The following is a 27,439-nucleotide window of genomic DNA, read 5'->3' on the forward strand; positions in this document are numbered from 1 at the left end:
GTGGTGGCGCACGCCTTTAATCCCAAGCACTCGGGAAGCAGAGGCAGGTAGATCGCTGTGAATTCAGAGGCCAGCCTGGACAGCTAGGAGAGAGACCATGTCTCAAAAAAAGAGTTTGCGTGGAGGTGATGTTTATCAGTGAGGAGCGTTTCGCTGTTCGGATGGCCAACGCAGGCTGGAGCTCTGAGGCTTCTCTTCTGAGCAAGATGCAGCACTAATTTAGCTTCGCATCTACAGTTAACCTCCACGGTTTCGAGTCTGTGTTTTACTTCCGGATCCCACACTTACGACACCGGAAGCCGGAAGCGGGAGTTTCCACAGCCGACAAAGGAAGGGTGACCGCTTAAACTACGACTTTCTGGGAGCTCCGATTCAGTCTGAGAGGTCGGATCCCGCTGTTCCCGCCCTCTTCACTTCTGGCTGACTTTGCTGACAGGTGCGGTCCTCTTCTCCAAAGACAGGGCTCCATCCGTGGCCGTTCCGCAGCTTCCGAGGCTCCTGAGTCCCCACCCTACCCCCCTTGGGCCCAGTTTGTTCTGTCGCAAGCTTTCGCATGCTTTTAGAGCGTTGGTTCAGGAGTGCTGATTCGCGACCCAGCTTCCCTCTGCTGCATCTGTCGCCTAAAGGCTTCGGAGACATTTTTCTGTTGATCAAACTTAGTTTTCTGAAACAATGTCTCGCGATGTGGGCCAGGCAGACCTCGAACTCAAGATTCTCCTCCCTCAGCCTTTTCGAGTGCCGGAGTAATAGGTGTGCGCCACTAGGCCAAGCTGTTTATCAAACTTGAGTGCATTTGAAGTCTTTAAAAAGTTTTCAAGTGTATCTTGACAGCTAAATATCTTATGCACCTCTGCTCACTTTGCAAATGATTAGTAATTGATTGGTCTGTTCTCATACCATTGATCTGATCTGAGAATGAATGTGTTGTCTTAGTATTTCTTAGAAAAAATGAAGGACCGGTAGCAGAAGCAGTGAGGGAGGAATAGTTGGTGGAGAGGAAGGAAAGAAGGGGAAATAGGTAGTATTGGGCCTTGTAGGCTGTTGTACAGACTTTGTTTTTTGCACTGGGAGAAATGGGAACTCTGATAGGGTTCTTAGTAGAAGGGAGAAGTAGTCTGAGTTATCTTTGAGGTAACTGGTCCCAGTGGGGTCGGTTGATTGTAAAGGGCAAGGGAAGAAGCAAAGCATTGTGATTTGTAAAGAGATTTTTGCAGTCATCCATGGGGAAGATGATAGTGCTGTCAGCCTTTTATTATTGAAAACTTTAAAAATGTAGCCGGGCGGTGGTGGAGCACGCCTTTAATCCCAGCACTCGGGAGGCAGAGGCAGGCGGATCTCTGTGAGTTCGAGACCAGCCTGGTCTACAAGAGCTAGTTCCAGGACAGGAACCAAAAGCTACGGAGAAACCCTGTCTCGAAAAATCAAAAAAAAATGTATAAAAGTAAGTTTCATGTACACATTTCTTTAGCTTTCTCTATCAACTCATAGCTAACTTTAATTCACACCCTTTACCATGATTATTTTCTTCTTTAGAAAAGATGTTATTTTATGTGTATGGGTGTGTTGGCTGTGAGTATGTATGTGTACTTCATGCTTGCTGAGTATGTATGGGTACTACATGATTGTCTGGTGCTAAAGGAGGTCAGAAGAAGATGTCAGGTCCCCTTAGATTGGAGTTACAGATGTTTATGAGCCACCATGTGGGTGCTGGGAACTGTCCTCCACAGCAACAGCAAGTGCTCTTAACCACTGAGTCATCATCTCTCTTGCCCCACCTATTATGATTTTCAGTAACAGCTTTCTTGAGACATAATTTGCATGCTGCACCATTTACGTTTAAAAAAATATTCATTTACTGTTATTGTGTGGGTAGGGGGGTGAGGGTGGGGGAGATAGTATAGGTGCTGTGGCCTGAATGTGTAGAGGTCAGAGGACAATGTTGTTGAGCCAACTCTCTCCTTTCCACCTTTATATGTGTTCTCAGATCTCTAGGCTTGCATAACAAGGGCATTTATCCACTGAGATATCTCACTTGCCCATAATTCAAAATTTTTGGAGATAGAGTCTCATGAGGATCCCATTCTTTTGAGTTCTAACCCTCCTGCTTTTACTTCCCAAGTTCTGGGAAGTATACCACCACACCTGGCTACAATTCACACATTTAAGGTCTTTAATTCAGTGTTTTTTAGTGGATTCATGGGAGTGTGCATCACTAATTGCAGAACATCATCATCACCCCCAAAAGAAATCCTAAGAAACTCCAATCCACCTAATCTAAGTAACCACTAAACTACTTTCTGTCTGGATTTACATGTTTTTGGATATTTATTATGAGTGGAAGTACATACAGTATTTAGCGTTTGGTAACATTTCTCTTAGCAGTTTAGAGCATGTGTTATTGTTTTGGCATGTGGCTGTACTAGTTTTTTTTTTTTTTTTTTTTTTTTTTTGGCTTTTCGAGACAGGGTTTCTCTGTAGCATTTTGGTTCCTGTCCTGGAACTAGCTCTTGTAGACCAGGCTGGCCTCGAACTCACAGAGATCTGCCTGCCTCTGCCTCCCAAGTGCTGGGATTAAAGGCATGTGCCACCACCGCCCGGCTAGATTTTGCTTATTTATCAGTTGATGGACATTTGGATTGTTTCCCCTCTGGCTGCTTTGAGTAATGCTGCTGCTGTGATCATTTATATATGGACTTGTGTTTTCATTTCTTTTGGATATATCCTTAGGCATCTCCCTTTTATTATGCAGTGAATTTCAGACATGTGAGTATTTCATTATGCATCTCTTTCAGAAAGGACTCTAAATAAACATAACTACAATACTATTATCGCACTTAAAATACTTAATGTTTATAGAGGTTCTTCATGAATTTGTTATGATGAGGGAGGGAGAAGAAAAGGAACAGAGAAACTATTTGAACAAACAAGCAAACAAAACCACAGAAATACTCAAGCTTTTTGTTCTGATAATTGGGGGATGGATTTGTTTTCAGCTGATAGTAAGGGAAGTTGTGGGTAGAAGTGGATTTGGGAGACTCACTTTTTTGGGTAGTGCTGGGATCCAGGATCTGGTGAATGTTTGGCAAGTGCTTTATTGCTGAGCTATACCTCTAGCCCTGAGAAATGAATTTTGAAACTACCTCTTTGTGTGTGTGTGTTTACGCATGTGCACACGCCTAGGAGACCAGAAGAAGAGTACATTAGATCCCTGGTGCTTGAGTTATCGATGGTTATGAGCTACCCAACATGGGTACTGGGAAGTAAACTTGGCTCCTCTGGAAGAGCATTGAGCACTCCTAACAGCTGAACTATCTCTCTAGCCCCTTGAGTAGACTTCTAAACATCCAAGTATTTTGATATGTGAGTCTGGAATTCAGAAGTGAGAACTGTTTGCGATATTATCAACATTAAAATTTGGGTTAAAACCATGAGACTGGCTAGAATTGCTGCAGGGGTGAATGTAGTTAGGAAATAGGCCCCCAGGCACCTCAACATGAAGGAATGGGAACTCAGTGAAAGGGCCTCAGCAGGATCATCCTTTGAGGGAGTGAGAGACACCAGAAGAGGCTTTTCTGGAAGCTGAAGGAAGAAAGGTGAAGAAGAGGGAAGGGTCAGCTGGGTGAGCTCAGGCAAATGGATCTATGGGTATCAACACTTTTAGTGTAAATAGCCAAGATTCTTCAAGTGTTACAGGTGTCCTCCCTTACTGAAGGCCCACTTCTGGAAGCTTGCATTGAAATTATACTCTTCCTGATAGTCAATCAGGCAGGATTTAGAAAGTCTCTAGGTAAACTCTGCCCTGCATGTCCTCCATTTGACTTACAAGCCAACCTAAACAGATCAGGGGTCATGTGTCTCACACTGACAACCCAAGTCCCACTTTCAAAATTCTTAGCATACAGAAGACACCAGGGTTCTCTTCTGTCCTCACGTACAGTATCATCTCCTGAAGTCTCTCTTACCAAGTATTTGAGTTTCCTGTGAGTCCTATAAGAAATGTCCACAGGCCTGGTAGCATAAAACAACAGAAATTTGATATCTCACAGTTCTGGAGGCCAGGGAAATATAACCAGAGGGTCAACAAAGCCACACTCCATCTGCAAATTGTACAAGAGCATCCTTCCTGTGTCTTTTAGCTGTTGATGCTGCTGGTGGCTCAGTTGTTCCTTAGTTTGTGGTTATATCAGTCTATTCTCAGCTTCTGTCTTCCCATGCCTGTCTTCCTGTATGTTTTCCTTCTCTCTTCTGTCTCTTTTGTGTGTATGTGAGGAGCTGGGAATTGAACCCAGGGCCTTGTGTATGCTAGGTAAGTGCTCTACCACTGAACTACATTTCCAGTCCTGTCTCATCTGTCTTTGAGAAGGGTTCTTGTTATTGGGGTGATGGCCCACCCATGTAACTTATGATGATCTCAATTTGAGGGCCTTAATTTTTGTGAGACTGGTTCTTACTACTATGTAGATCAGGCTGGCCTTGAACTTAGAGAGATTTGCTTGACTCTGTCTCCTAAGTGCTGGGATTTAAGGTATGCACTACCATTCTTGACTTGATCCTTAATTTAACCACATCTGTAAAGATCCTTTTTTTTCCAAGTAAAGTCACATTTGTAGGTAAAGAGGACAAGCTATTAAGTCATGGTGGGTAGGGGGAAAAGTGAGCTGTAGGGATCAGTAGGAGTAGGTTTGATCTTTCTTGGGATACAGCAAGCATTTGGTGGTAGGGGATATAGTTTTCCTTTGGGAGAGAAGTTTTTTTTCCCCCCAAGATGGAGTGTGGTCTCTTTTGAAAGGGTGTGGTCAGCTCCAGAGAGAGGACATGTTTGAGTTGCAGGGATTAGGACATGGATATATGAACCATTCTACTACATTAAGTGAGGGGCCAGGACTCTCTGCTTCTACTTGAAGGTATATGGAGGAGATAGGATTCCCAGTACACTGTCCTTTCCTTCCACAAATAACTCTCCTTTGGAATGGGAATATTTGCTACATCTTAGACCCAGACTCCACTTTTATATTGTACCTGGTTCCACCAGATAAAATGTCCAGCCTTTTGCTGTGAATTAAAGTCTAGGGCTTCTGTATAGGTTGACAGAATTCTGCTCTGTGTCATGCACTCCTACTGTCTTTTTCTAGATACTGTTTTGTTGGATGAGCAGGCACCTCTGGAAGAATCAGTTGAGTGAGATGGTGCAGCCCAGTGGTGGCCCAGCAGGGGACCAGGACATGCCGGGTGAAGAATCTCTGGGAAAGCCGGCAATGTTACATCTGCCTTCAGAGCAGGGTACTCCCGAGACCCTCCAGCGCTGCCTGGAAGAGAACCAAGAGCTCCGAGGTGAAGGTTGCAGTGTGAGGGAGGCATGGAGTAAAATAGTCAGGAGTGGCCTGGCACACTAAGGACAAAACTTATTTTCACCTGCACCTCATTATTGGTAGGCTATGAGGCCATGATTTGCTTAAGAACCAGCCATCTTAGCCATCTTCCTGCTTGGTTTCAGGTGGGGTTCTCTGTGAAGATTCACATATAGGAAATAATGTGGTTCAGGGCCAGCACCAGGAAGGGGGAAGGAGACGGGAAAGGGGAAAGAGGACAAGCTGAGAAGCCATGGTGGGTAGGGGGGAAAAGTGGGCTATATGGATCAATGGGAGTAGGTTTCATCTTTCTCAGGACACAGCAAGCTTTAAGGTGGGAGAGAATATGGTTTTCCTTGGGAGAGAGAGGGTTTTGTCCTAAGATGTAGTGTGGCCTGCTCTTGGAAGGGCATGGTCAGCTCTGGTGATAAGAGGTCTTTGAGTGTGTCTCCCGCACAGGCAGCCTGTCCTTTCTCATGCCACCCTTATTTTTGCAAGGTGGTTGTTAACTGTTATTGAATATGCAGCTGAAGATGATGAAACTCAGATATTACTAACTTGTTCTGTCTGCACCTTCTGGACTCCCAGGCTGTAGCCAGAAGCTACACAGTGAGATTTGTCTTGGGGACTGTCTCCCTACCTCCCCAAGTCTGTAGGCATGTTTAGCATCCCCTGATCTTGAAGACAGAGATGCAGGCCTGGGAGACTGGAACTGAGTGCTCCAGGGTAGGGTTACCTCCAACTGACCGGAATATAAATGAAGTACTTAAAAAGAAAGCTGCATTTGATGTATCCCTTCAAGTGAATATGATGTGTTTAGTAATGCATTGCAGACACTTGGGAGCATATCATCAGTGGAATTGATTTGACTTCTTTGAGAAAGGCCACCTGGTATTACGGGAGTGCCTGGCTGTCAGGACCCATATCTCCTTTGCTGTCTTCCCTGTCCCCAGATGCCATCCGGCAGAGCAATCAGATGCTAAGAGAATGCTGTGAGGAGCTGCTGCATTTCCAGGTCAGCCAGCGGGAGGAGAAGGAGTTCCTCATGTGCAAATTCCAGGAAGCCAGGAAGCTGGTAGAGAGACTAAGCATGGAGAAGCTTGACCTGCACAGACAGAGGGAACAGGCCTTAAAGGATTTGGAGCACCTGAAGAAATGCCAGCAGGTAATTCGTGGGTGGGCAGGCCCTTCTGCCTCACTTGTGTTTGAAGACTGTAATAACATGCATATTCTCATAGGAGGCATGTTGTTGGGAGTCCCCCCAGGACCTCTTCTGGCTTGATTGGTAGGGGCACTTTGAGAATCAAGAGAAGCCATCACACTCATTGTTAGTTTATTACATTGAAAGGGTCCACATTTAAATTATCCAAGGTACAAGGCAAGTAGGGCAGGAGCCAGGAGAGGACAGATGTGAGCTTCTCAGGGAGCAGTGCTTTTGCTGTGGGCGGTGGGGACAGTGTACATGGAGCAATGTCACGCAGGAAGCATGCCTATGTCTTGGGTTTATATTGGGCTCACTTATGAAGGCATGGAGTGCTTGGGTACCTGACCCAGCTTGCTTAGGTCCTAGCCACCCTGAAGTCCAGCTGGCACCATACCATGTTTCTAAGGCCCTCACTTATACCCTGCCATCAGCCCAGACAGCCTAGACCCTTGTTAAACCAAGGCACTCTCATCAGGCAGGATTTCCCAGGGGGCTCAGAGATGATCCTCAGGAGCCTTTGGAGAAGTATATGGTTCCAGGCCTTTAAGTTGGCCCTTGTATTGCATTGTCCCCAAAGGATGGTGTGCTTAGTGTGGGATGACAGGGTATTTTGGGGCCATTTGGATCAGCAGATTTCAGGACCCCAGTGATAGTAGTTGAGCAGGGATTATGGATCTGGCAGGGGTAATCCTGGAAGAAAGGTTAGGGAAGACCTGCCAGAGTCAGGTTTTTATAATATAGGGCTAAGTTCACAGTGCTGCTGGGAGTGCCTGGTCAAAGCATTTGGTTTCTATCTAGGGAGACAGCAGCAAGGTACCACATACTTGGGGCTTTGGTAACAGATTGTCCCCAGTTTTGGAGGTTAGAGGTCTAGGATGGAGGTATGGGTAGGTTCCTCACAAGGGCTATTCCAGGTACTTCTCCAAGTGTATTATCAGTGTTGGCAGTCCTTGGTGCGCCCCAGCTCTCTTGTCACATGGTCTTTTCTTCTTCTCTTAAAATTTTTATTACATTTTATTTTGTGTAGTGTGTGTGTCTGTGCAAGCACTCACACATGTGGGCATGTATATGTCATGTTGTGTACATGTAGGTCAGAGGACAACTTGCAGGAATCAGTTTTCTTTCTACCATATATGTCCCAGGGATTGAATGCAGGTTGTCAGGCTTCATGACGGGCATCTTTACCTGCTGAGACGTGCTGAGCTGTCTCAAAATCCTCCTCTTTTTTAATAAGGATACCAATGTGAAACATAAAGGTGGACAGTTGTTAAAGTCATGGAAACAGGTTTTTTTTTTTCAGAAACTGATATCAGTGAGAGGGAAAGGGCTAGCTGAGCTCTGGTGGGTGATCTGCAAAGGTGACTGGGTATTTTATCTTAAGATTTATTTTTATTGATGTGTTTGGATGTTTGTGTCTGTCTGTGTATGTAATGTGTGCAGATGCCCCTTGGAGGTCAGAAGGGAGTGTCAAATCCCCTTGAATTGGAATTCTAGGTAGCTGTAAGCTACTAGATGGTCATGGTGCTAGGAACTAAATTCTGATCTTCTAAAAAGCAGCAAGTACTCTTCTTAACCACTAAGTCATCTCTTTACCTAATGACCGGGAATTTTAAAATAAGAATAGGGACCAGAGTGTGGTTCAGTACATGTACTTGCATGTGTAAGGCCTGGAATTCAGTTTCTAGTACTTCAAAAAATAAGACAAAGACAGAAATAGAGGTAGAAAGAAAATGAAGGATTTGGGCAGGAGAAGGAGCTCAAGTGAATGACAAAGGGAATTAGTGTCAATGTAATGAGTTCAGTGTATTTACAGTCTTGTACAATCAAATGTAGGATTTTACTATACCATGAGACTGGGAGTCTGAGTCCTATCCTTTCTGATGATTTCATTTCAAAGGAGTGGCATTCAGGTTTTTGAGACAGGGTTAGGACCTTAGGAAATACGTGGACTTTGAGAGGGATAGAAGAAGGAGTCATGACTGGTAGTACTTATTAGCCTTCCAGCCTATGTAGTGTTGGCTAAAATAGTTCCTTTAACAGCTCTCAGTATTTGCAAGTAGGAACTAGGAAGGGGCCTGAGACATTCTAGGAATGTGATCTTAAGCTGTTTGAAGATATATTAAGGTTTGGTCAACCTTAAAGTTTGGCTGAGCTGAGTATAGTTTAATCTCAGCACTCAGGACAGATTGTGGGAGTTGAGTTAAAGATCAAAATCAGGTCATGGGCCTTGGTGGCAAGTACCTTTACCCGATGAGTCTTCTTGCTGGTTCAGCTCTTAGTATTTAAAAAAATTCAGTATTTTCTTCCATTTTTTAAAATGAGACTTCTTACCTGTTGTGTATATAGACTAGGTTGTTAATTTTTGTGGATGTCTTTGAGTCTGGTCTCCTTTTACAGAGTTTCAAAGAGACTGAGAAAGGTTCACTATCAGCTGACAGTCTAGGTTGGTGACTTGGGGAGGACAGATAGCTATTGGGCTAATGAGGCTCCAATATACCTAGGTTTATAGGTGTAACATGGAGGGGCCAGGCCTGCTTGTTTGTTGTTGTGGTTTTTGTCCTGCCCAGTTCCCCAGCTGTTTATCCCCAAAGAAAATCACACATAGGTCTCCATAAATTATAAGCTGATTGGCCCATTAGCTCTAGCCTCTCACTGGCTAACTCTCACATCTTGATTAACCCATTTTTCTGATCTATGTTAGCCATGTGGTTCAGTACCTTTTTTCAGTGGGGCATATCCCATCCTGCTGCTTTGGTGGTCTGGGCAGGAGTGGGAGGAATCAACTTCCTCCTTTCCAGAATTCTCCTGTTCTCATTACATCATTTCTACTTCCTGTCTGGTTTTCCCACCTGTATTTCCTGCCTGGCCAATCAGCGTTTATTTATAACATGATTGACAGAATACAGACAATTCTCCTGCACCAAATAGGTACTAAGGGGCAGGAGAATCCCTTAGTACATCAGCTGCTTGCAGACTGCCTCGGGTCTTGTGGATGCTAAAAGTGGGCATCGTGGGAGAAAGTAGTACTGATAGGAAATGACCTTTTTTCTTGCAGCAGATGGCTGAGGACAAGGCCTCTGTGAAAGCCCAGGTGACATCATTACTGGGGGAACTCCAGGAAAGCCAGAGTCGCTTGGAGGTTGCCACCAAAGAACGGCAAACTTTAGAGGGAAGGTGAGTGGGGAGGGGAATCTAGCCCATGAGGCCCTTTCCAGGGTTTTGAATGAGGCAAATGTAGGAGCCCCTAGGAGTTCCTCTGATTTCCTGGGGCCCTCAGGGTGGCCCTGGTCCAACATCTATGAATCTAGTTCCACTTTTGTTTCCAGTATCCGACCCTTTACTGTGTTCTTAGTTAGGGTTTCTATTGCTGTGAAGAGACACCATGATCATGGAAACTCTTATAAGGAAAACATTTAATTGGAGCTTGCTTACATTCAGAGGTTTAGTTGATTATCATCATGGCAGGAAGTGTGGCAGCATGCAGGCAGACATAGTGCTGGAGAAGGAATTAAGACTTCTGCATCTGGATTGGCAGGCAGCAGGAAGAGATAATGAGTCACTGGGTCTGACTTGAGCTTCTAACACCTCAAAGCCCACTCCAGTAACATACTTTCTCCAACAAGGCCACATCTACTCCAACGTGGCCACATGTCCTAATCTTTTCAAATAATGCTGCTCCATATGAGCCTATGAGGGCTATTTTCATTCAAACCATTACATTCAGGATCAGTTTATTCTTTAGGAACCATTGCAGGGCCCCCTAAAACTACACGCAAGATCTCACTAATCAGACTAAAGTTTATCATGGGAAAGGCATGCAATGGGATTCTACCAAGGCAGAATGTCCTAGATGAAGAAGACTGAATACATTTTACTCCTATGAACAGCACGGAGCACCCATGAGCTATTTCTAACTAGAGACTGTGAACCCCATGTTTCTGTTGGGAGTTGATCACATTGGCAGAAAAGAGTGTTTGATTGACTTTGCCAAGTAGTGGCCTTAGGTCTTGCCAAGGGTTGCCACGTGAGACCATGTCACAGACATGGGCATTTTTGTGCCTATCTCATTGCCTTGTTGCTGTCCTCCAGATAGTTGGTGAAGGGTAGTCTTGGCCTTTTCAGTACAGTAGGTAGTCATTATGTTTGTGAAGCAGTGGGTTGGGGCTTCTGTCCTGTGGAAGGGAGGACAGTTCGACTTGGGCTCAGAGACCACTAGTTGTGGTGGCTAGGGGACGAACAATGTGAGCAAAAGCCAAAGGGGAGCAGGCCCAGTAGTCTAGATTTGCCTTGGCAAAGTTGAGGTGACCTGCGGTCAGAGGCTACTTCAGAGGCCCATGGATATGCCCATTATTGCCTTTGTAATGGATACATAGGGAGGTACCAGGGTGATGAGGCTAGTGCTTGGGGTCTGGGGTTTAAGGGAAACTGTGGGGTACTGTGGACCAGGATCAGAAGATGTAGGGACTATGGGTGATATAGGTGAGACAACTTAAAGCTTTTACAGTGAGAGAGTATAGAGGGAGAGATGAATTCTCTTGAGACTTTGATGCCATCTTCTGTTCCATGAGGCTGTATACCCCAGGTATGGAACTTGAGCCTCCAATGAGGGTGCCTGGGACTCTGAACAGTCTCTTGACATCACTTTACCCAGACTGTTTTGGCATCTTCCCAGTGACTCCTCCCACCTGGTCCCAGCAGCAGCTTGGGGTGCAGGTACCTAAATCCCCTTCCTAGTTTATCTCCTTGCCAACTGCATGTGATTGTCTGTTGGGCATAAGAAGCAAACAGATGTCAGGAGATGTTTCTTTTTATTTATTATATGTGTCTTTTATATCATGTATCTTTATTATGTGTCCAACATTCTTTCCATGTATGCTCGCATGCCAGAAGAGGGCACCAGATCTCATTACAGATGGTTGTGAGCCACCATGTGGTTTCTGGGAATTGAACTCAGGACCTTTGGAAGAGCAGTCAGTGCTCTTAACCTCTGAGCCTTCTCTCCAGCCCCTACATCATGTATCTTGATCCCATTTATTTCCCTGTTCCTTTTGATCCTCCTTTCTCCCCTGCACCCCCAAATAAAACAACATTTAAGAGAAAAAAGGAAAAAAAATTAAAAAGGGAAAGAATTAAAAATTTCATCATGGAAGCTGCAGTGTGACACAGTGAATCACAACATAAATCCCTTTGTTCATATATCGTTATTTGCAAGTGTTCATTGCAAAGAGTCACTGGTCTGGTTTGAGGCTTTTGGTTTCCACTACATTATCAATGCTGGGCCCTCACTAGGACTCCTCTTGGATATCCTGTTGTCACCCTGTGCCGTGGAGATCCTTCAGCATTGGGTGTCTGGGTCAGGTCCCTTCACGTGCTCCAGCAGATCAAAGATGGGTGGATGTTGGGGTGGGCCAACTCATAACCCTGGATCTGGGCCTGGGCAGTTGTAGGGTTGATCTGCCAGCTAGTTCTCCCCTGTCCTCACCACCAGCACTGCCCTGGCTAATTCACCTCTTTCAGCAGTGAGCAAGGGTGGGGCCAGTTTTCCTGTTTTCATGCCCTCAGGATCAGCTCTCTCACACTGACACTGTTAGGGCCAGCTCTTGTGTTGCCAGGGGCCTCTCTCCTAAGTACTGCTGCTGATGAGGAGTGGGAACAGCTTTTCTCTCTTATGACCCCAGGGTCAGCTCCTCCACACTTCTCAAGTGTTAATGGGCCGGAGGTGGGGCTACCACATGCCAAATGAGGAATGAGGGCAGCTCTCCCTTGCTCATAACATCAGGGTTGGGTCACCCTCACCTTCAGCCACTGGGCATCTCTTCTGTGCTGCCTAGGCAAGGGGCAGGGACTGTTAACTAAGTGCTACAGCTGGTAAGGGGGAGGGTCAGCTCTCTTGTCTGTTGGAGGTGGTAAGGGGCAAGGGGTAAAGGGGGGGCATCTTTCACCCTCCCACATCGTCACACGACAGGCAAGTAGTGGGGATAGCTCTCCCATGCTTACAACTTTGGGGCCGTCTCACCCACACCTCTGCCAACCAGGTTGGCTCTATTGTGTTACCCAGTTGAGGTATAGGGCCTGCTCTCTTAAGCGTTGTAACTGGTGAGGAGCAGGGATAGCTTTCACACTCTTAATGACTTCAGGGCCATTTCCAGGAGATGCTTCTTTTTTCTGGGTGCCATGGTTCTTTTACTTTGCCACCAGAATTAGTTCTCGGACACTGGCTATTCAGGACTTGACCCCTTCCCCAGGCTGCCTTGTTCCAGCCACCTCAGTGTGTTCTTTTTTGTTGTATGTCAGGATGCGAGCTGTTAGTGAGCAGGTTAGACAGCTGGAGAGTGAACGGGAGGTGCTGCAGCAGCAGCACAGCGTGCAGGTGGACCAGCTGCGCATGCAGAACCAGAGTGTGGATGCTGCCCTGCGAATGGAGCGTCAGGCTGCTTCAGAGGAGAAGTGAGTGGCTGGGAGGGTCGGAACCAAGAGATTTCAGAGCACCCATGGTGCTTTCTGTCTTTTGGGGAGTCCTGGTAGGGATTGGCTGTGTTTAGAAGAGCTGACTTTCTCCCTTTGCCTTGCTAATGAAAGAGTCAACTATTATTATGTAAACAGAAATATTTTCCATTCATATTCATAGTTTACTATATGTCCTACACAGGTTTTTTTTTTATTTTTTAAATTTATTTATTTATTAAGGATTTCTGCCTCGTCCCCGCAACCGCTTCCCATTTCCCTCCCCCTCTACACAGGTTTTTTTTTCATCACAGTTGAAATATGCTCTTGGTGTAAGGAAAGCAAGGAATCATGGTGCCTCAAGCTGGCCCTAAAGACTCATCTGGGCCCACAATCTGTGCACAGGCTCTAAACATGCTATTGGCATCTGGTTCAGCTTCCATTTGAGTTTTCTTTAATTTAGAACAATTTCCCTGCCTCTTTGTTTTCTACAGAGTGCAGTCAAGTGCTGTTTTATTATAAACATTTCACCCATTTATTTTCTTTTTGGTGCTAGAAATGGAGCGTTGGACCTCAAGCACACTAGCCAAAGGTTCTACTCCTGAGTTGTACCCTAGCCCTTGTTAGAAACACCCCAAGATGTTGGCTTTAAGGAAACATGAACTATGTAGCATCCAAATCAGTTACACTGTATTCTTGTAGTAAGCAAAGCCAACCTTAGAGTTGACGGCCTCAGGAGTCCACATGTAATCCAGGAAGCCCACATTTCAGGTCTTTTATGGGACAAGAAGAAAGAGGGGGAAGCTGTACCAGGCAAGCTGTTTCTTCAGTGACAGCTCCTTTTGTACAGGAGGAAACTGGCTCAGTTGCAGGCAGCCTATCACCAGCTCTTCCAAGATTATGACAGTCACATCAAGAGCAGCAAGGTGAGTGGAGAGCACAAGCTAGTAAGTATGGCTGCCCTGGGCTGTCCAGGGAAAGATTTTTCCCTTCTTCTCCCATGTACTTGAAGGGGAGCAATGGGACCTTTGAGATGTAGCTCATCTAACTTTTGGAAGGGACTCTCAAATTGCCTGACACCTTCATTAGGGCTGCAGCTCTGACAGTTTAGAGATGGCCACAAGAAGATGGGATGCATCCATAGGACCTTCAAATACTCAGTTTATAGAGTAAGGATGCTTTTCTGCATGGTCATTCCTTCATGCTCAGAGCCAGGAGGGAAGTCTCAGAAACATTTCTTTTTCTCTTAAAACATTTTTTTTATTATTTTTTTATTGAAGAAAAAAAAATTTCTGCCTCCTCCCAGCCTCCCATTTCCCCCCCCCCTCCCACTCCTCTCCCCCTCCCTCTCCAGTCTGAAGAGCAGTCAGGGTTCCCTGCCCTGTTCTTAAAACATTTTTTATACTTATTTATTTTATGTATAGAAATGTTTGCTTGCGTATATGTATGTGCACTAAGTGTGTGCTTGGTACCTTTGGAAGACAGGAAAGAATGATGGATTCCTTGGAACTGGAGTTACAGATGGTTGTGAACACCTTGTGGGTTCTGGGAACTGAACCTGGGTCCTCTCCAGCAGCACCAAGTGTTTTTGACTGCTGAGCCGTCTTTCCAGCCTCTTCTTTCATCCCCCAGAAACATTTCTAGGATGATTTGGAGCTCTTTGGTAGTTTATCTTCATCAACCCTAAGCTGGGCACAGTTTCTAGTGTTCACTTTGTACGTATGCATATGTATTAATGTATGTAGAATTCAGAGGATGACATTGGTGTTATTCCTTAGGAGCTATACATGTTCAGCTCTTTTTCTTACATTGGTTCTGGGGCTTGAATTCTGAACTGACTGAACTATCTTCATAGCCTATTCTTTTGTGTTTTTTTAATGACAGGGTCCTATATAACCCAGGCTGGACTTGAACTCTTAAGTGGTTGAGACTGGCCTTGAACTCCTGATTCTCTTGCCTCCATCTTCCATGTGCCTAGATAACAAGTGTGTGCCATGATGACTAGTTTTCTAGTGGTCACATTTTCCCCCATAATAAAGTTTATTAGCTGTTCTTTTTCTCCTAAATAGAATGGATAATGTTGGTAATTCTTTACATCCTAGTGCTCATATAAGACATTTTAACAAGGTTATCAAAAGCTCACATATTGATGCTGGCTGTGATGGCACACACCTTTAATCCCAGCACTCAGGAGGCTGAGGCAGACAGATCTCTGTGCATTCGAGGCTAGCCTGCTCTACATAGTAAGTTCCAGGATAGTCAGGGCTATAGAAAGAGGTCCTGTCTCAAAACAAAACAACTCCCCTCCCCAAACAACCCCCCAGTTGAATTAACAACTCCAGAGAGCAGTGGGAAGCCAAATGGTATTAACAGATTAGAGAAACTGCTTTCTGAAAGCATTTCTGACTCTCAGTAAATTTCTTAGAATTGTTTACCATAAAGATCTGTGCAGTTCTAGTTCAGTGCAGCTATGCAAGATGAAGGGATTCACAAAAATGGAGTATATCTGTTTTCCCATGAATAAAATGAGAACTAGATGGAAAGGCAGTTGGACAAAATCAAACCCCATGATATGTGTGTGTGTGTGTGTGTGTGTGTGTGTGTGTGTGTATTACAACTGTATAAAAATAATTCTTATAGTTGCAGAGTTTAGTTAAACAAATTTTTGTATTTTTATATATATTTTATTATAACATAACCAGTTGTGGTTAAAACAGTCATTAAAATCTAACCCCTCCCTAAACATGCATTTAAAATTTTAGACTATGAACTGGGTGTTTCCACTGCCATAATGATTACTACATCTCCATGAAAACATTTTTTCATCTGCAGTTACAACTATGAATTTTTTTACCTTCTGTGAAAAGGTGAGCTCTTCTAGCCCTTAAATATGGCCTTAATTCAGAAATTGTATGAACAACTTTTGAAAGACACTATAGTATTACACAAGTAGATTAAAAATATTTGAATACTATTATTCCTAGCAAATACATTAAGGGAGGGCTCAAATAATAAAAGCATGAAGACCTCTCTTCATGAAAAATTTATTATGAAATGAGTTAACTCAGATATTAATTTAAAAATAAAAACTTACGTTTTCTTATTTGCCTAAAATTTAAATAATTACTTTAATAATAGAAGTCAAATGAGAAAAAACTTGAAAGCTAACACAAAATTGTGCATAGTTACTCAAGTTAATGGTCACATTTTAAGAAGGACATTGTCATCCATAATGTACCCAGAGATATATAAATATTAAGCATAAAACTAGGTCACATGATGAAGAACTGTAAATAGCTGCTTAAGGGATTAGTAAGATGGTTTAATGGTTAAGAGCACTTGTTTTTTTTAGAGGACCCAAGTTCAGTTCCTAGCACCCACATCGGGTGGCTAATAGTCACCTGTGACTCCAGCTGTGGGGGATCTGATACTATCTCTGACTTCTGTGGGTACCTGCACACATGTGGCACACATACACACATATGTAAATTAAGAATCGTTTTTTAAAATTATTTTTCATCTATTTCCATCTATTTTACATTGTGGCTACAGACTCCCTTTTATCCTCCCCACCCAGGCCCTCTCCTATCCCTCCCTCCCATCCCCAATCCCCTCCTCTTCTGTCTCCGTCCAGGAAAGGACAGGTCTCCCATGAGTATCAATAAAACATGGCATATCAAGTTGCAGAAAGACTAAGTACCTCCCCATGTATTAAAGCTGGGCAAGACAATGCAGTATGAGGAGTAGGGTTCCAAAAGCTAGTAAGAGAGTCAGAGACAGTCCCTATTCCTACTGTTAGGAATCTCATAAGAGGACCAAGCTACCTCGGTCAGTCCCTTGCAGGCTCCCTGTTTGTCAGTTTAGTCTCTGTGAGCACCTATGAATCCAGTTTAGTTGATTGTGTGAGCCTTCCTGTGATGTCCTTAACCCCTCTGGCTCCTATACTCTTTCCTCCCCTTCTGCAGGATTCTTGAACTCCACCTAATGTTTGGCTGTGGGTCAGTTGCTGGATGATACCTCTCCGATGACTATTGGGCCAGACACCAATCTGGTCACAGCAGATGGCCAGTTCAGGCTACTTATCCACTATTGCTAGGAGTCTAAGCTGGGGTCCTCCCTGTAGACTCCTGGGAGATCCCCCTGCTCCAGGCTTCCACCTGACTCCCAAATGTTCCCCCAGCAGTCCCTCTCAGTACTCTCTTCCTCCGTGCCCCTTCCAACCTGATCACTCATGTTTCCATCCCCACCCATCCTCAGTTCACTCATGAAATCTCTTGCCAGGGAGATTTGGGTTGTAGCATGAATTCTAATTGGTCTTAATAAATAAACCCAGAGTCAGATTTTAGGGAATTATTATAATAATTATTTTATAATTAATAATAATAATAATAAATATATGCAATTAATATTAGCTGAGAGATCAGGGAAGCAGTGTGGCCAGCCACTAGAGACACCTTTTCCTTTTACCAATGCTCAGACCGAAGGGGCAATCCTGTCCTCAAATTGTCTCTTCAGACTGCCCGTTTCCACCAAACCTGAGACTGCTTTGAGCTCCTGTCTCCTCCCGCCTTGTATTCCTCTCTCCGCCCAGCCATATCAGTCCTGTCTCCACTTCCCAATGCTGGAATTAAAGGTGTGGGATCCCAAGAGCTAGGATTTCCTTTGTGTGAGTTCTGTTTGTCTTTTAGACAGAATCAGTCTTGTTGTTGTTTAGGGTGGCCTTGAACTAACAGACCCCTCTGCTAACTTCTGGGATTAAAGGTGTGTGCCACCACTCCCTGGCCTCTAGTGGCTTAGCTTTGCACTCTGATCTCCAGGCAAGCTCTATTTGTTAAAACATAAATAACTTATCACTGCACTGGGTGTCCCCCATGAACTCTCCTTGTTAGCTAGTCTCTCTGGGTCTGTGGATTGCAACATAGTTATCCTTTATTCTATAGCTAATATCCACTTAGGAGTGAGTACATAATATGTTGTCTTTCTCCGTCTGGGTTATTACACAAAATACAAACAGAAGGAACATTGCCAAATTCTTTCTATGAGGCCACAGTCACCCTGATATTCAAACCACACTAAAATTCAAGAAAGAAAGAGAATTGCAGACCTATTTCACTCACGAATATTGATGCAAAAATACTCAATACTGGCAAGCCAAATCCAAGAACACATCAAAAAGATCATCCACTGTGGCTGAGAAAATCTTTTACAAATAGCTGCTTAATCTCTGGAGGGAATTATTGTTTGAGAGCATGGGTGCATATGTATTTTGTGTGTGTGTGTGTTGTGTGTGTGTGTGTGTGTGTGTGTGTGTGTGTGTGAAAGAGAGAGAGAAAGAGAGAGAGAGAGAGAGAGAGAGAGAGAGAGAGAGAGAGAGAGAGAGAGAGCAGACCTTTGACCAAGTGGCAGAGTGGAAGAAGCAGTGGGTTGCAGCCTTTTGCAGCCTTGTCTGGTGTATGGTGGGCCTGCAGTATGTACAGCGTTACTGCATAGTACTTACTCACTTTGGAGTGGGAAGCCTTAGAAGAGAGGATGGCTCCTGTCCTTGAAGAGTTAAGAGGAAGGCTGCCTAGCTGGAAATTCTCTGAAGGGGATGACGCAGAGTAGGAGGCAGTGCTTTATATATCCTCAACGTTCTTATCAGTCCTAAGATCTTTGTGCATCCTAAGAAAGACCTCGGCATTTCTTCTGTATTAAAGGGCCACAGCAGGATGCAGCCTTCTCCCTGCACACATTGAGATTTTGACATTTGCCCCGAAGTCCAAAGGACTGGCTTTGCTCCAGCTTTTCCTTCTTAGTTCTCAGAACAGTGGCCAGCCAGGGAAGTAGTTTGGCCCCACTGTGGGCCAAGAGACTCTGCCTTTTGTCCTCTCTAGGGCATGCAGCTAGAAGATCTGAGGCAACAGCTCCAGCAAGCTGAGGAGGCCCTGGTAGCCAAACAGGAATTGATTGATAAGCTGAAAGAAGAGGCTGAGCAGCACAAGATTATGATGGAGACTGTGCCAGTCCTGAAGGCCCAGGTGAGAGCTCTGCTCCTGCCTGCCTGTCACATGAGTGGCCTACTGTTCCAGGCAGTGGGGTCTGGTGTACCCCTTTGGCATCATTTTTGGTGGTCTCTTTTAGTCTTCGTGAGTCCTTTGCACCTCCTTTGAGTCTTTGATCTCTTGGTGCCCTTGGGATCACGGGCTTTCATATCTGTTCCTGGTGTACTATCATGTGATCTTTGGGGACGGGACAAGACTCTGTTCCTCTGGGGGCATGGCATAGAATGCTTGATAGGCAGCTGATGGATGATTGACATACTTTTCTTCTATTTGCCAGGCGGATATCTACAAGGCTGACTTCCAAGCTGAGAGGCATGCCCGGGAAAAGCTGGTGGAGAAGAAGGAGCTTTTGCAGGAGCAGCTGGAGCAGCTGCAGCGCGAGTTCAGCAAACTGAAGGCTGGCTGCCATGAGTCAGCCAGGTGGGCCTCTAAGAGTACAGACAGGAGCACAGCCACACACAAAACAGGCATATACTAGCATTAACCAGAAGTAGCTACAGGAGGTTGATGGCTCTTGGTGTTTGTGTTAAGTTCCCTGTACCTCTTTCTGCTCTCCCTGTGTCTTGTCCTTTCAACAGTGACCTTTCACACTTATCCAGTTAGAAACTTCACTGAAATGCATGTATTGAGAGGTATCTAAGGCTGGAGTTTTTGTGGGGATATATTAGGTTTCATAGTGTCTTAGTTTGGTTTCTATTGGTAATAAACACCATGACCAAAAACAACTTGGGGAGGAAAGGGTTTATTTTAGCTTACAGTTTATAATCCATTATGGAAAGAAGTCAGGGCTAGAATCTGGAGGCAGAAACTGAAGCATAGGTCACAGGGGAATGCTATTTACTGGCTTGCTCAGCTTGCTTTCTTATATAACCCAGGCCCAGAAGTCTAGGGGTTGCACCACCCACAGTAGGCTGGGCATCCTACATTCATTTTTAATCAAGAAAAAGCCCCCACAAACTTACCTACAATTTATTTGAGACAGTTCCTTAATTGAGATTCTCTTTTTCCAGTTTGTGTTGTCAAAAGCCAATCAGCACGATTAACCCCTTGTCAACTTGACATACAAACACACCACTATTAAACCATAACCTTTCCTTACTTGTTTGTCCTCCAATTCATGTTAAAAATCACAATATAAAACATAAATTTAGAATAGGCTTGGTGATATATGCCTTTAATTATAACACTTGGGAGGCAGATGAAACTTTGAGTTTGAGGCCATCGTGGTCTACAGAGTGAGTTTCAGGACAGCCAGGGCTGTTACACAAAGAAACTATGTCTCAATAACCAAAAAACAACCAAAAAACCCCCATAAATGTCTTTAAAACATTCCACCACTCATTAAAAAAATAAATGTCTCTGTAAACGTCTAAATGGGCTCCTATAAAATAATAAGTTACATATTTTCTTACTCTAAGAATGAAGAGCCATGGCACAGTCACAATCAAATAAAAAAGCAACGCCAAAATTCAACAGTGTAAATGCAATGCTTGATGTCTAGGACCCACACTCATGATCCTCTGAGCTCCAAAGGGCTTGGGCAGCTATACCTCTCTGGCTTTGCCATTTATAGTACACATAGCTTGTCTCATAAGCTCAGGTTGGCTTTGCTCCACAGCTTTTGCTGTTCTTGTCTCATGGTACTGGAATCTCCAATATGCTGGGGTCTCCACTGCTCTGAGGATGCACCTTCACCAATAGCTTCTCCTGACCTTTCAAGTAGTGCCAAGCCTCAGCTACTTTTCATGACCCCTTCATATTACCCTGTTTGACTGATAGCATGAGATACAGCCTTGGCCATATCTGGACCAGAGCTTCATTGTCCTAACCCTGAGGAGATACTCTCTAGATTTTAGAGTCTAGAAGAGTTCGCCTCAATCATGCTAGTCTTTTCTTGATCATAGCTGCTTTATCAGCTTCAGTTAACCAGCATCAAGTATCCCAGGAAAGGTTTTTACTTCAGTGCTTCTGGTTTCTTGTTCATCCCACCTGATTCTTCAGCACCAGCTGACCAGAACTACAGATTCTTAATTCAAAATACCACATATATGGCCATGATAGAATCTTTGCTTCCCTCTGAAACTTCACAAGCTAGGCCTTTATCATCTGCATTGCTCTTAGTATTCTTATCTTCCTGGCTCCCAAAGAACAGTCCATAAAGTTCTAACTACTTAATGGCATTTCCAGCCCAAAGTTCCAAAGTCCTTCCACAATCTTCCAGAAAACAACATGGCCAGGTCTGTCTTAGCAGTTCCCCAAGAGCCTGGTACTAATGTCTGTCTTAGTTTGGTTACTGTTGCTGTGATAAACACCAAGATTAAAAACAACTTGGAGAGGAAAGAGTTTATTTCAGCTTGTAGTTAATCATGGGGAAGTCAGGGCAGGAACTTGAAGCAGAAATCATGGAGGAACTGCTTTTTGGCTTGTTCTTCATGGCTTGCTCATCTTGCTTTCTTATACAGCCCAGGTGCTTACCCAATGGGTGGCACCATCCCAAGTAAACTAGGCCCTCCCACATCAATTATCAATGGAGAAAATGCCCTTCAGGCTTGCCTCCAGGTCAATCTAATGGGGACATTTACTCAGTTGAGGTTTTCTTTTATCAGATACTTCAGTTTGAGTCAAATTGATAAAAATAAAACAATAAATTAAAGAACCTAACCAGTACAAATAGAATTCCCTCAAATTTCTCTCTACCTAAAACCTCAGAATCTGACCTCATTTGGAAATAGTATCTTTGCATATGTAATTAGTTAACATAAGGTCACATCAGGTTAATTAATTGGCTGTGGTCCTTATAGAAACATCACATTAAGATACAGAAGGCATCCCCAAGAAGGCCAGGGCCAACACTGGGATTCCGCTACTAGCCAAGAAATGCCAAGGAGTCATTTAACTACCACCAGTAGAGGAGAGCATGGTACTTCTGTCCAGTTCTCTGACATGTTGATTTAGGGCACCTGCTTGCATCGAGTACATTTTTGTTATTTTAAGCCACTAGGTATGTGGTAGTTTGTAGTGAGGTTCTGAGGAAACTGATGGGGGGAACCCAAGAGTAATTGTTAATAAGTACAAAGTTTCCTTTGGGAGATGAAAAGATTCTAAAGTTATACAGATGATATATGGACATGCTAAATATAGTAAAAACAAGTGAACAATACAGATTAAATTGGTGAATTGTATGGTGTATGAATTATATCTCAATGAAGGTGTTTATTCATTAAAAAACCCTGCAGGCATTGATTGAATGGTTTTTGTTTTCAAAGGATTGAGGACATGAGGAAGCGGCATGTAGAGACTTCTCAGCCCCCTTTACTCCCTGCATCAGGTGAGTGAGCAGGTTGTAGATGGTGGAGGAGATGGACAGGAAGGGCAGAATATTGTGCTGAGGGAAAGCATGCATTAACCTCCCTGCTGCTTTCATTTGGGGAGCTCCTGTTGGCTACCCCCATCAGTAGCCTGCACCACCTTGAGGCAAAAGGAGGAATGTCCTGGTAGAGATGGTTACCAGCCACACATATAGTCAAATATGGTGGGATCAGTAAGTTTCAATACCTTGTTAGCCTCTCCTTCCTTTTGAGGTCTACCCAGTCTGTGCATGAAGCCTACCGAGCTGGCCTCTGTTCTTTTTTTTTCTCAGCTCACCATTCCTTTCATCTGACCTTACCCAACCAGCGGAGAAGCCCTCCTGAGGAACCACCTGACATGCGTTGTCCCAAGTGCCAGTATCAGGCTCCTGATATGGACACTCTACAGATACATGTCATGGAGTGCATAGAGTAGAAGCAGCAGATGTAAGGCCACTTGTAATACCATGTCCTGTACTATGCAACTTATGCTTTCCTGTTTCACCTGCATAGTCCACAATTAAGGGTTTGATCTCAAAGAGCTGGCCCTAGGACCTAGCAGGACCCTTGCCTTAGCTCTTTGGTCTGCTAGTTCCTCACTAGGGTAGACAGCCCTAGTCAGGAATTTTTTTTCCGTTTTTTTCTATGTGCCTGAGCCACTTGCCTCTGCTAGCTTCTTCCTCCCCCTTTTCCCATTCTCCTAGGGGGTCTAGAATGGAGGCCAGAGGCTCTCAGGGAGCACCCTTTCTCTAAGCAGGACTGGGTGCAGCTCTTCCTCCAGCTGGTACCTTTCTTGCCCTGAGCTGCAGGCTGTTCTCCCAGGGCATATGGCACGTAAGGCCATAACATGTGTTGCCTCTGATGGACATTTGGGAAGTATTCTGTCTTTTGCTACTGTAAGTAACGGTGCAGTGAAAGTACTTGTGCACTGATCTGTGTGTACCTTTAAGACATATGCTTAGACGTAGCATTGAGCCTTGCCTTGGAGGAGGTTGGTGGACCTTTGTGTTTCTGCCATCTGCTAGACATGCTGTTTTTTTTACTAAAGAGTATGCCAAAGTGTCTTTTTCTGGGGTATATGGGCCTTTTTAAATTCCACTCATGTAACTTGGATTTTCATATTTTCTACCCATTTTCCTGTTGTATCATTGCCATTTGTTCTTGGGCTTTGGGAAGCTTTTTGATCATCAGTCAGGTTAGCTCTTGTCTATCACAGAAATTGCACACCTTGTTCCATTTTGGTTGTGTTACTGTTTTGGGGCCTAGAAGCTGTTTATGTACTCACACCCATGCTTTCCTCCATATTTTGGCTTTGGAGTTATGGCTGCTTTGTGGTCTGACAGAAGACTATTTCACATACATGTTATTCTTATTCCAGCACCAGTGTGCTCTTGTCTTTGTGAAGCACATTCTTGTCTTATGTGAATGGTGATTTCCATAGTTCATCACACTCCAGGAGTCTGTGATGGCATGTTCTGCACCAGCCCAAATGTTCTGTCTTGGGAGCCATTTAGTAGTGACTGGCAGATTGTGAACAAGGAAACTCTTCACTTGTTTGGCAAGGCTGTAGACATTTTCTGGAGCCTTACAGTCATTGGTATTAGCCTTGCAATTCTAGTAAAGAAAAGGAAGTTGGAGTTGAGAAAGTAATAGATGTGCCTTGCTGACTCCTCAGATCTGAAACCCTTCCTGCCCTCCTGAATGCTTTCATAGTTCTGAGTGGGATCTGTAAATCCATCCCTGTCTGCGGCTTTTTTTCACAAGACTTCTTGCCTATTAAGGGTGAGAAGGCTGAGTAGAATCAGGATTTAAAAAGGGATTTAAAAAGTAAGCCTGAGCTGGGTTCTTCCTCAGAATTCTCAGGGGGTGGGGAGCAAGTTTTCCATTTTCTAGTTCCTAGGTATTTATTAGACAGATCTTTGGGAAAATGTTAAAGGAACAGACATGTTCTTTGCTCATGAGGTCTTCATTTAAATACCCATTCTAATTTTCCTTCAGAAGTGCTATTGGTTTGGTTTGATTCAGTTCAGTTTTGTGGTGGTATATGGCATTCCTATAGCTGTTCTAAAAATTCTCAGAGACTTGAAGTGGCAACAAAAAAAAAATCAGTCTTTCATGCCTGGAAGTCAGATGTTAAGTTTCTTCTGAGAATCAATTCCAGGTTTTCTCCTTGCTTTTGGTTTCTGGCAGTCCTTGGTGTTGCTTGGCTTATAGACCTATCACTCCAATCTCTGGTTCTTGTGCCTCATGGTCTCCTCCTCTACTTCTGTATTGTAGATGTGGAGTCTGTCTGGTAATTAAGGAGGATCTCCAGCTCATGACACTTACCTCACTACACCTACCAAGACCCTTTTCCCAAATAAAGTCGTGTTCTCAAGTTCTGGGGGTTTGGACTTACACAACCCAGGGTAGGGATATCATAAGAACCTGAGTAAATGCAGCCAAAGACATGTGCCTTTAAGCCTTGCAATTCTGCTGGAGAGACTTGGTCTCTAGGGTGATGGTGACCACTAGGCTTCAGAATTTGGAGAAGGTCAGGCCTTTATAGATGCTACACTCCCAGCAGGGCCAGAAGGTGTGACTGAAAAAGACAGGTAGGCTACAGCGGGAGAGAGCAGTTGGACTGTCTCCAGTGGCTGTATGGGGTTCATGCTTCTTGGATAAATAGAGATACATAGGTACATTTCTGACCAGCACTTTATCCTCAAAGGGACTCAGAAAGCAGGTGTGACCCAGGTTTTACAGCAGGATCACCCGGGAGCTTGAAACATTCTGGTTTGGGCTTTATGGTCTGGTCATGCCAAAATATGAGGGTGGCCCAGGTGGTGGCTGGGACTAAATACCCTTCTCAGAAGGTTGGAGCCCTTGACACTTCCTTGCACTGAAGTATGGTGTATGATTAACTACACATGAGATATCAAGGATTTGAGATTATACCATCTTCCCTGACATGGGACATGCTTCTTTCTTTTCTGGAATTACTTAACTAGACCTAGAAAAACTGGTTGTTGTTTTTTTTTCTTTCAAGGGAATTAGCCTACTTGCTTTTAAGAGCTGTGCCCCTGGCAGACAGCTTCTAGATTCAGACAGCTAGAAACATGTCCTTCCCAGAAGTCCCGTTACTGTTACTTATGCTCTCTTCCTGTTGGCCTATGACCAAGAGAAATCCAGAGAGTCAGTAAGAGACAGTGCAGAGTACTTTACCCACTGTAGTAACAAATGATAAGGTGCAGATTGTAAGTAGAGATGATGTCAAAATAGGAACAATTGTAGTCCTGTGTGTGATGCCGTCAGGCATGGTGAGACCTTGCAGCATTTCCCCTTTGAAGGGGTGGGTGTTTGGTGAGATGGAGCAAGCACTTTGGAAACATCCTCAGCCCTCTATCTGACAGCTTGGTCCTCACAGTGACTACTTAATTGGAGTGGCTCTCATAGTACCATGTTTGTCACCACCAAAGGCTGTGATGAAATAGGCTATATATCTTATGACACAGGCCTGCATAGCCAGCATTGTGAACATTTTGTTACATGGAACACAGAGGATTAAAAAATAGTGTGAAATAAAGAAGACCTGCAAGCATGCATACTGTCCTCAGTTGGTGGATGTAGGGGGAGAATTGCCAGAAACAAAGTTTTTCTTTTGTGCTATTTCTATGCCTTTAATTCTCATGCATTATATAGGAAGTAGCTGTTACACATGCGTTTGAGGTTTCCTCTGCCTGACTGAGAAAAGCTCATTGTTGACACAACAGGGTGGTGCAAGGGGCAAAAATCAACTAACATGGGGCCTGGATTTCCTGTGAGTGTAGCAACAAAGTACCACATGTTGGGGGCTTAGGCAACAGAGATTTCCTGTCCCGCCTATTCTGAGGGTAGGGGTCTGAGATAAGTGTGGGTAGAGTGGGTTCCTCATAAGAGATAACCCATTCCAGGCCTCTCTCCCACTGTGTAGCAGGTCCCAGCAATTCTTAGTGCTCTCTGGTTGGACCTGCAACTCTGGCTCTGCCACTTTTGTCACATGGTCACTTTATGTATTTCCTTTTTTATAAGCATATCAATATCAAACAAAGGTGAATATTTGGTAACATGAAAACATTTTGTTCAGTATTTAGTGATTGTACTATGAATTCTAATTGGTCTTAATAATAAAAACCTGGAGTAAGATATTAGGGGGTGAAAGCTGAAAGATCAGAGAAACAGAATAGCCAGCCACTAGTTCTCACCTCTATGAAATCCTCAGACTCCTGTTTCCTCCCAGCTTATATTCCTCTCTGGGACAGCGATATCACTTCCTGTCTCCAACTCCCTAGTGCTGTAATTAAAGACATGAGATTTCAAGTGCTGGGATCAAAGGTGTGAGCTCTGTTTCTTTTGTACTGGTTCAATCTCACGTAGCCCAGTGTGGCCTTGAACTCCTGATCTTCTTGCTTAGACCTCCCAAGTGCTGGGATCAAAGGTGTGTGCCACCACTGCCTGGCCTCTGTGGTTAACTAGGTGGCTAGCACCATCCTTTGATCTCCAGGCAAACTTTGTTAGAGCACAGACAAAATATTATAAGTGACAGTGATAGAAAGAGCCAATCTGCAGAGATGGTCAGAACATCATGAGTGTTTTAGGTTTGGAGCTGTGGTCAACATCATGGATATGGAGGACAGAGGAAGAGGCATCTAATGACTACTGGGCTTTGGTTTTTCACACCTGGGTACCTGGGCCATCTGTCTACCACTGGGAAGACTAAGGAAAGGGATGCCAGAGTTGTGAGAAAGAAACAGTTCAGTGTTCAGTTCTGATCCAGCCAGGCTCAGTGTGAGATGTCCTGGGTCCCTTCATCTTGCCTTGATTTGTTAGGGTGGTTTCACGTTGAAACTGCAGGCTTTTCATTTATCCATTGCTTATTGGCAACCAGCGTGATCTGGTAAATCTGTTTCCATTTTGCTTAATGTCCTTCACTGATTTTCTGTTTCTTCAGATCTAAACTCCATCCTCAGCCTTGTGTTGCTCTAACTTCATATCATCTTCCCTAAAGGCCCAGCCCTTCCACACTGACCTTTTTTC

At 44.2% G+C, this 27,439-nt stretch overlaps 1 protein-coding gene across 3 annotated transcripts; it reads left to right on the forward strand.

Moving 5' to 3' along the window:
* Window positions 1–301: 301 nt before the first annotated feature.
* LOC121440264 (NF-kappa-B essential modulator) lies at window positions 302–26,632 on the forward strand. 3 transcript variants are annotated; one of them, XM_041641019.1, is made up of 11 exons: window positions 302–436; window positions 5,133–5,331; window positions 6,302–6,513; window positions 9,608–9,726; window positions 12,847–12,999; window positions 13,847–13,922; window positions 18,870–19,013; window positions 19,315–19,457; window positions 22,304–22,365; window positions 22,678–22,831; window positions 24,662–24,675. In XM_041641019.1, exons 2-10 carry the CDS (start codon window positions 5,148–5,150, stop codon window positions 22,818–22,820), a joined length of 1,236 nt encoding a protein of 411 aa, XP_041496953.1. In that variant the 5' UTR covers window positions 302–436; window positions 5,133–5,147; the 3' UTR covers window positions 22,821–22,831; window positions 24,662–24,675. The 3 variants fall into 3 exon arrangements, with proteins under 3 accessions (XP_041496953.1, XP_041496952.1, XP_041496954.1); XM_041641018.1 differs by having other exon boundaries at window positions 22,678–26,632; XM_041641020.1 differs by having other exon boundaries at window positions 9,611–9,726; window positions 22,678–26,632.
* The last annotated feature ends 807 nt before the right edge of the window (window positions 26,633–27,439 follow it).

This window comes from Microtus oregoni, unplaced genomic scaffold (assembly GCF_018167655.1).
Source record: "Microtus oregoni isolate MIOR12 unplaced genomic scaffold, Mior012 000067F_001, whole genome shotgun sequence".
NCBI classification, from domain to species: Eukaryota; Metazoa; Chordata; class Mammalia; order Rodentia; family Cricetidae; genus Microtus; species Microtus oregoni.

Bases quoted from the DNA above. Each gene is read 5' to 3' on its own strand.
- LOC121440264 (XM_041641018.1), top strand. From the start codon at position 5,148: ATGAGCAGGCACCTCTGGAAGAATCAGTTGAGTGAGATGGTGCAGCCC. The intron at 9,727-12,846 runs GTGAGTGGGGAG...GTTGTATGTCAG, and splicing joins CGGCAAACTTTAGAGGGAAG to GATGCGAGCTGTTAGTGAGC. The intron at 13,923-18,869 runs GTGAGTGGAGAG...TGTCCTCTCTAG, and splicing joins GTCACATCAAGAGCAGCAAG to GGCATGCAGCTAGAAGATCT.